Source organism: Linepithema humile, chromosome 6 (assembly GCF_040581485.1).
Source record: "Linepithema humile isolate Giens D197 chromosome 6, Lhum_UNIL_v1.0, whole genome shotgun sequence".
NCBI classification, from domain to species: Eukaryota; Metazoa; Arthropoda; class Insecta; order Hymenoptera; family Formicidae; genus Linepithema; species Linepithema humile.
The window spans coordinates 4,432,298-4,441,970 of NC_090133.1; the positions used below are offsets into that span (position 1 = coordinate 4,432,298).

General features: G+C 28.9%; 1 protein-coding gene across 3 annotated transcripts; it reads left to right on the plus strand.

The window, feature by feature from the left end:
• The first annotated feature begins 111 nt into the window (after nt 1-111).
• Nucleotides 112-5,799, plus strand: egh (beta-1,4-mannosyltransferase egh). 3 transcript variants are annotated; one of them, XM_012361748.2, is made up of 3 exons: nt 112-272; nt 1,202-2,010; nt 2,169-5,799. In XM_012361748.2, exons 2-3 carry the CDS (start codon nt 1,207-1,209, stop codon nt 2,739-2,741), a joined length of 1,377 nt encoding a protein of 458 aa, XP_012217171.1. In that variant the 5' UTR covers nt 112-272; nt 1,202-1,206; the 3' UTR covers nt 2,742-5,799. The 3 variants fall into 3 exon arrangements, with proteins under 3 accessions (XP_012217171.1, XP_012217227.1, XP_012217302.1); XM_012361804.2 differs by having other exon boundaries at nt 208-343; XM_012361879.2 differs by lacking the exon at nt 112-272 and adding an exon at nt 589-1,000.
• Nucleotides 5,800-9,673: the final 3,874 nt, after the last annotated feature.

Below are 9,673 nucleotides of genomic sequence, written 5' to 3' on the forward strand. Positions count from 1 at the left end.
GATTGTCTGCCCCTCCTCAAGATCGTTTAAGCGGCGAAAAACGCGAATCGGTGTATAAAATCCTCGATCGCCGGCCGTGTGTATATGTGTGCGTGGGCGCGTGTAAGCGCGGTATCTGCAAGCCAGTAACAAAATTATGAATACACACACCCATCACGCATCGATTCGATAAAGCGTTAAACTTACATTATTCGCCGTTGTCGCGGATAATGGGCAGTGCCAGTGCGTTCGCAATCATCACACTCACTTGAAAAATTCATCATTTATTACAGGTACTTGTATCCATGACATAAAACAAACGTCAATTAGAACGCGGCAATACAGCGGCCGAAACTGACAGGAGGTATATATAACCTCGCATTCTCGTTGTCTCGAGGCCGCACTTATGAACATTACGCGATATTTGTTCCTGATCGGTGGTTGGCTGGTATGCCAGGCATTCCGCCATTTGTTCTTATACAGTAATCTACAAATTACCTGGTTTTACTTATGCGAACAAAATGCGATACCGATAAGGTTGCACAAGAATTAAGTACTCGCGTTATCGCCCAAAGCGCAAGTACGCGCGCACTGCTCATTAAGTCCTGCGGACTCATTAAGATTCGTGACAGTGTCTACTTATTTATGCTAATATTCCAGCTGTAATATACAGATTCAACGCACGTAATTTTATGTCATAATTCCGTGGAAAAACTTGCATTTCTACACATCAACGTGGCGCTGTTACGCTTCGGTTTATCAGCTCGCTATCTATCGAAAAATTCTTAATCATCTCGAATGATGTGAACCTATCGCATATTTGTAATTTCTCTAGTCATGAGTTTCTATTAGCAATTTAGTTGATCATGACACGTAACAAATAGTAATATGATATGTATATATGTAAATTAGTTGTATGTGTTATACATCATGAATTGAAGGCCAGATTAATCTTTGCTAAGAAGTTTAAAAATAGTGACTTCCACATTATTCATTGAATACACATATTTGAATATAACTGGTATAAAAATTTAAATTAAATTGTTCTCTTAAGTTAGTGTTATTGTGAAACATAATATCTAAAATTATAGCAAGTGACATAAATTAATTTATATGACATTAATAAACCATTATTCTGTTAATTGTGTTTACTTTAGATTAAATATAATCTAAACATGTAAATATAGTATAATTTATTGACTATATATGTTATTTTTTGCAGGAATAATGTTGAACAGTATAACAAAACACATTTTACACTGCTGTCTGCTGCTCATAGTCATACTAATATTTGAATTTGTATCCGGTGGACTTCGGTGGAATACAGATGAGAAAGAAGAAATTGATCCATGGATGCGATATGGCTTTTTCAGTACAATCACTTTGTACCTGTTACGTACAGTCACATTTCTCTCCTTGCCTCAAGTTTTATTCAATTTTATAGGATTAACAATATATAATGCATTCCCGGATAAAGTAGTATTGAAAGGTTCACCTCTGCTTGCACCTTTTGTTTGTATAAGAATAGTGACTCGCGGGGATTATCCACAATTAGTGAAAGCAAATGTGAAGAGAAACTTAGATAAATGCATAGAAGCTGGTCTTGAGAACTTCCAAATAGAAGTAGTGAGTGATAAACCGATAGGTTTAACACCGCACCGCAGAGTGCGAGAAGTTGTTGTTCCTTTAAATTATCGCACAAGTAGTGGTGCCTTATTTAAGGCTCGTGCTCTGCAATACTGTCTGGAGAGTTCAGTAAACGAATTAGCTGATCATGATTGGATTGTCCATCTCGATGAAGAAACTTTGATGACTGAGAATTCTGTTCGTGGAATATTGAATTTTGTATTGGATGGCAAACATCAGTTTGGCCAAGGATTAATCACATATGCAAATGAAGATGTGGTCAACTGGATTACAACATTAGCTGATAGCTTCAGAGTAGCTGACGATATGGGAAAGCTAAGATTACAATTTACTATGTTTCACAAGCCATTTTTTAGTATGAAAGGATCTTATGTTGTCACACAGGTAATTATTGATAATCTAATTACAGAAAATTATGTATAAATTTATCTTAAAGACAAATTTTTTTTCCTATATATTTTTATATTGGATTGGATATTTTATATACAATTAAAAAACTAATTGCTATGTTATTACAAAATATTAAAAAATGTACATTACAGATGGGAGCGGAAAAGCAGGTTTCTTTTAATAATGGATTGGATGGATCCGTTGCAGAAGATTGTTTTTTTGCAATGAAGGCATTTTCTCAAGGATACACGTTCAACTTTGTAGAAGGTGAAATGTGGGAAAAATCGCCGTTTACTCTATGGGATTTTGTACAGCAGAGGAAAAGATGGTTGCAAGGAATTTTACTTGTCGTGCATTCCAAAGCGATTCCATTAAGGAAAAAATTGTTGCTGGGTATTTCGTGTTACTCATGGGTGACGATGCCTCTCTCTACTTCCAATATCGTATTAGCCGGTCTGTGTCCGATTAATTGTCCGCCACTGATTGATTTTTTATGCGCATTCATTGGTGCAGTAAATATTTACATGTATGTGTTCGGAGTAGTTAAATCGTTTTCTCTATATCGTTTTGGTGTGGCCCGATTTATGTTGTGTATATGCGGCGCATTGTCAACTATTCCGTTCAATATAATCATCGAGAATGTTGCTGTGATATGGGGCTTGTTTGGTAAAAAACATAAATTTTATGTTGTTAATAAGGAATACAGACCGCCAGTGACTGTATGATGCGGCATCAATTTAGAATCTTTATTTAACTGGTGCATATTTAGCAGCAGTGTAAAGTTTCCATTGTGCATGCACATAATTAGTACCTGTAAATTTATGTAGTAAAATATTACTGTCACAAACGAAATATTTATAACTAGTATTATATTGAATTATGAAATTTATAAGATTGATCGATTTTTAAACAGGCAAAAAGCATAATATAGAGCAATAGGTAGGTGCAGTATTAAAAATATTCGACGTTAGTATTAAAGCATTGCCAAATCTGTTAAAAGATATTCACTTGTCAAAAATATATTTATGTCAATATCTTATTCTTATAACGCAAGTCATGTCATATGTACTTTGATCTCATGCAAATGTGTTTAGCATTCATTAAGTTATGTGTATCATTCTATATGTTCCTCATCTCATTAAATTTATATATATATATATATATCTTATAATATAATTTTTGTTATATCCAGCAAATCTTGTCGTGTGTTCAGGAACATCTCATTTTTGTCATATCTTTTATCAATAGTTTTTCTTAATTAATGCCTTATGAAGTGTTATGCATATTGATAACAATTTCATATTTCTCCAGTGTCTAGATTATTTTACTTAATAGCAATAACTCATTTGTATACATCATTAATTCGGACAACTGTGATAAATCTTGCTTTCCTATACATATAATGATAACTTTTTTATATTTTTTAGAAAGATATAAAAAACTTTTCAAACCAAATGCAGCAACTTAAAAATGACAACATGGGCCAAAAAATATTTCATCTTAAAATCAGAATATACGTGTGTAGTTTTGTATATAATATTTTTTATTTTACATATTTTTTTTAAATTAATAACGAAGCATAATATTTGTATACATTTCTAACACTAATATATAACTAGTGTGTGTATACAGTACTTAAGATATTCATTTTTCAACAGAGATAAGAATCTTTAAAGTATATAAAAATACATACGGTTTTAGATATTCTTTGGTAAAAGTAAAGAATCAAACTTACTATAACTAAGGAGATATTTTTCTTTGAAGAAATAAAAATATCGATTTTTTATTGCATAATTTAAAAGTATAATATTTCTAAAATTTAATTAATATTCTAAAAATTATGAATGAATTATATTTCATAAGCAAGAAAGAAATAATAGGATAAATATAAAAATTTGTCTAAAAAGTATGGTATAAGTTAAAGTTTATTAAATCCATTAAATTTCTGCATATATGTAACTAGTAGTATGAAATGTTATATTATTGCAATTTTTAAAATGTTCTTTAAAAAAATATGAATCTGATGCTAACAAATTTTCTAGATAATGTGATTTTGTTATGTAATGCATAATATTTAATCTATTAAATTGCAAATAAAAAGAATATAAAAGACATGTACAATATAAATTATCATTTTGTCACATCTTATACATTTCTAAACATCAGTATCATCTTATCAGTATCTGTTTGGGATATTTGCAATATCAGCCACTTAAATCATTTTCAAAGCTTTTTTAACATAATAAACATGATAGGGCTTCCCAAAGCTTTATATTTTAATATAAATCATATATTTTCAGAATTTTATAGGAAACGTCATATTTTTATGATTTATGACAAAATGATACGAAATGGTTTTAAGAATAACGAAGCAATACATTTAACAAGACTTATTGTATCTAGTCAAGAAAATATAAAGGACGTTGAAAAGCACGAAAATTCCTGTCATAATGCACATAAATGATTAATATAAACTTTGATTAATACTGTATTAGTGCAATAGGATGTAATTGATTCTAAATACTTCATTCAGATAAAAAAAGTTACTGTGTTCTGCAAGTATTTCCACCCTTCAATAATTAAACTTTAATAAAATTTTGCACGTATGTAGAATATGGATGCAAATAATTAATATAGTTTTTAATTGCTGTTTGCTACTAACGCAAAGTACTGGGTACTAACGCAAAGTTAACATTACAGTGATTGTAGTAATTATAATCTTACGATTGCGTAATTGCGTTGCGTAATATTGCATAACTATAAATTGCCCAGTGAGAAGTACAGATTGAAGAAACGTCTATTAGATGTCTATTAGATGTTTATAGGCGTTTCTACGCGTCTAATATACATCTTTTTGATCTGTCATTTCTCACTAGGTGAGTATGTCATTAAGTTCATAATGTTGTAAGATATGTTGTAAAATTAAAGTTTTTAGGTATTTTATTTTATTTATATAAATTATAGTTTTTAAATATAAAATTTAAGTTTTTTAGTATTATATTTTATGTCATATGAAACATTGATGCAAACACATTTAAATACTAGTCTTATATCCCGGCCATTTATTTAACACCTAGATGGCAATGCCAATTTATAAATAAGGCATAAAAATGATGAATGCCCAAAATTTTAATTAATATTAACAAAAAATGACTGTTACCAAAATTTCTCAAACTTTTTAATTTAAATCAATTCTTGCTGTGAAAACATAACTTTTTTCCTCTTTTTAAAAAAATTTGTTTTCAATATATTATAATAAATTAAAAAGAATTTACAGTAAAAATACAAAATACTGACCTGAAGTTGGCTAAAAATGATTAATCCCACTTGACAAAAATTTGTTGTAATATGGTATTGAGTTTGGAAAATTTTGAATTGTACATTAATTAATTAAATTAGTATGAAACAACGATACATCTTTTAATTGAAAAATATGTTGCATAATAGGAACAACTTAGTATAACTGCTTTTAGTATTATATTTTTATGTAATTGTCAGTTTGTGTTTCATCAGACACGATTTTAATTAGCTTATGTCACACACATGTAATAATTCATAAATTTACATCTTTAAAGATTAGTGAAATAATGATGATTTTGAATTATATTATGTAAAGTTTCTCATATATGATACATGATATTAGAGGAAGAAATTTACAGTGTTAACAAGATTGCTTATTGTAAAATTCTGAATTGATATGATGATTGCAATCATTGTATTAAATTTAGGAATAATATTAAAAATTGAATAATAATTGAAAATAAAAAATTGCTTTACAATAAATGTTTCTACGTTTCTTTAATCATAAAATTATAGCATTTTTTCATTGTATCTCTCTTGCTATAAAAATTTATACAAATAATTATCTATTTTTTTGACTCTTAAGAGGATGCTGGAGTTACCGACTGAACACGATTTTTTCGCGAGCAAGGATCTTTTTATTGTCTGCAAAGAATGAAAAATCCTTTTCTACAATTAAAATACACGCGATAATAAAATGCGGAAGCCTAGACTTGAAGGCAAGAAAGAAAGAAATAAAAAAAAAAAGATTTTTCTTAACCTTCAAAGCTGTCAATTTGTGACAATATTCTCTTTATGCATAAATTATGTAACTTGTGTATCTTTCCGCACTCTAGATTATACGGAAAAACAACATGGAACCCTCAAAATTGAACTTAGAAGCTTAGTTTATTAGAAATAAATCCGTGAAAATTTGTGTATATGTGTGCGTGCGTGTATGACGTATTGAGTAAAACAGAACGGTACATTAGTTCCCGGATTATGATCCAGAGGCGCTATATAGTTCTCAGTGCTATCTGTCATATATATTAGAATCTTTTAAGTTAGTATGCGTGTGTAGTTATGTGTGTGTATTATGTGCTAAGAAACCTGATTGAAGATAGGTTGAAGGCACTCCAAAGGATAAAAAAAGTGTATGTATTATATATTAATTTTGCAACATTTTTGCAACATTTTCATTATTTAATTACATACATTTATATTCTAATTTCTGTAAAATACTTTTATTCATGTGTTTTATGTATATATATTATGTATATTATGTGCTCCATATTATATATATTTTATATATTATATATTATACATATTATATATATTATATATATTTACTTCAAAATATCTATGTAAAAAGTTAATATCATTTTGTATATTGTATATATTTTTATAATAAATGAATACGTCATATAACTTATATTATGTATAAATAAGTTATATGATGTATGACATATGTCATATAACTTATTTATAAAACATGAAATATAAAGGTATTTTTAGTTTTTTGTATGTATCATTTGTAAAAAAATCTTGATAAAAGAAACAACATTAATTTTGTGATTTGCAATAATCTGTTTCAATATATACTTCTTTTAAATATTTACAATTAGCCTTATTTTATGCGTTTACTTTGGTATCTAAAATACACATCAAAATATAAAATTTATTTCTATCACAGTAGAAAAGAGAAATATGTTATAATATATATTATTATACATGTTATTATATATATTGTTTAATTTTAACAGTTTTTATTGGACTGTACTTTAGACAATATTATATTTTGTCATTTCTCTCTGTTATAAGACATAATGTTTCTTTTTTACTGTAACAGAAATAAGGCATAAAATAAGGCTAATTTTAAATATTTAAAAGAAGCATATATTGAAACAGATTATTGCAAGTCGCAAAATTAATGTTGTTTCTTTTATCAAGATTTTTTTACAAATGATAGACACAAGAAATTAAAAATATCTTTATATTTCATGCTTTAGAAATAAAAAATGTGGCATATATCATATACATTTCTTGTAAAAACAGTATACAAAACGGTGTTAATTTCTTATATATATATATTTTTATATGAATATAGATAATATGGAGTACATAATATACATAATATATATATAAAGCACATGACGTAAAAGCACATGATGTAAAAGTATTTTACAATAAAGAATAAGATAAGCCAGAGGCGATCTAACGTGTGCTGGTGATGTAGAAATAGAAAAGCCAGAGGCGATCTAACGTATCCTGGCGACGTAGAATTAGAAAAACCAGAGGCGGTCTACCGTGAGTTGACAATTTTTAATAAATATAGTCGGAGGCGATCTAACGTCAGCTGACAGTTTAGAAAAAAGTGAGCCAAAGACGATTTATTCGAGAGCTGGCAAATTGTAAAAAATATTGTCAGAGGCGATCTACCGTAAGCTGACAATTTTTAATAAATATAGTCGGAGATGATCTAACGTCAGCTGACAGTTCAGAAAAAAGAGAGCCAAAGACGATTTATTCGAGAGTTGGCAAATTATAAGAAATATTGTCAGAAGCGATCTACCGTGAGCTAACAATTTTTAATAAATATAGTCGGAGGTGATCTAACGTCAGTTGACAGTTTAGAAAAAAGAGAGCCAAAGACGATTTATTCGAGAGTTGGCAAATTGTAAGAAATATTGTCAGAAGCGATCTACCGTGAGCTGACAATTTTTAATAAATATAGTCGGAGGCGATCTAACGTCAACTGATAATTTAGAAAAAAGAGAGCCAAAGACGATTTATTCGTGAGCTGGCAAATTGTAAGAAATATTGTCAGAAGCGATCTACCGTGAGCTAACAATTTTTAATAAATATAGTCGGAGGTGATCTAACGTCAGTTGACAGTTTAGAAAAAAGAGAGCCAAAGACGATTTATTCGAGAGTTGGCAAATTGTAAGAAATATTGTCAGAAGCGATCTACCGTGAGCTGACAATTTTTAATAAATATAGTCGGAGGCGATCTAACGTCAACTGATAATTTAGAAAAAAGAGAGCCAAAGACGATTTATTCGTGAGCTGGCAAATTGTAAGAAATATTCACAGGCGATCTATCGTAAGTTTGTAGATTTTAAAAAATACGTATTTCTTTTAGTTAGTAATTTACTACATGTGTGGTCTGTTAATGTTTTATCGGATAATTTATAAAATTATTTCACCTTTTTTCACGCAATTGAAATTTTATCGTATGCCTGTATGATGTACATACGAGACGAAATAGACTTGTACAAGGTGTCTAATAGATATAAATTAGATATGATAAGATATTTTATTTGAAAAATGTATATATAATACTATATATCTAATTGGAAAAAAATATTATATGCTTTCCCTATTTTTATTCTTATGTAATTAATACAAAATAAATAAATAACTTAATTAATTATTCAATACATACATATACATATTGAATATAGTTATCTTTATTTTATATTTTATATAATGACTGAAATGATATATACTTTCATTATTTCAATCATTATCATATAAAATACAAAATAAAGATAACTATTTATTCAATATATGTGTATATGTATATATTAATTAATTGATTAATTAGTTATTTTGTATTTATTACATAAAAATAAAAATAAGAAAAGTATATGACATTTTTCTTCAGTGATATATATATAGTATCATATGTATATTTATCATTTATTATTTTGTCATATTTGTTCATATTTATTTGGCACCTTGTATACGCCTATGTCTTCTCGGACATTATATTGCAGCCTTGCGACGAAATTTCAGTCGAGGGAACAAGCGCAAGCATCGTTTGTTTACAATCTATCCGATCACACGTACACAGACCACACGTCAGTGAAGTGAGTTGCCACTACAAATAAATGCGTACTGTCACGTCCCGGCGCGGTGGCGGTAACACGTAGTGTTCGCACCTTTACGCGAGACTCAATCGGTAAGATTCACGAACCAATGAAAAAGTAAAAGATCAGAAAAAGAACGTGAAACACAAATGTTGTGTTTAATATAAAAAATCGTAACCAAAATCCCTTTCTAATGGATAGCGAAATTAAATGAGAGATCGTAAGGGAAGCAGTATCGCATTGATATTTTGTTGCTCCTTACGCGAACAACGTGTATGACCAATAATTAGGACCGTATTCTAATGAATAATAAATTTAAATAATAAATCGTAAAGGAAAGCAGTATCGCATTGATATTTTGTTGCTCCTTACGCAAACAACGTGTATGACCAATAATTACGACCGTATTCTAATGAATAATAAATTTAAATAATAAATCGTAAAGGAAACCAGTATCGCATCGATATTTTGTTGCGACTCTGCAAAACAACGTGTATAGTAATAAT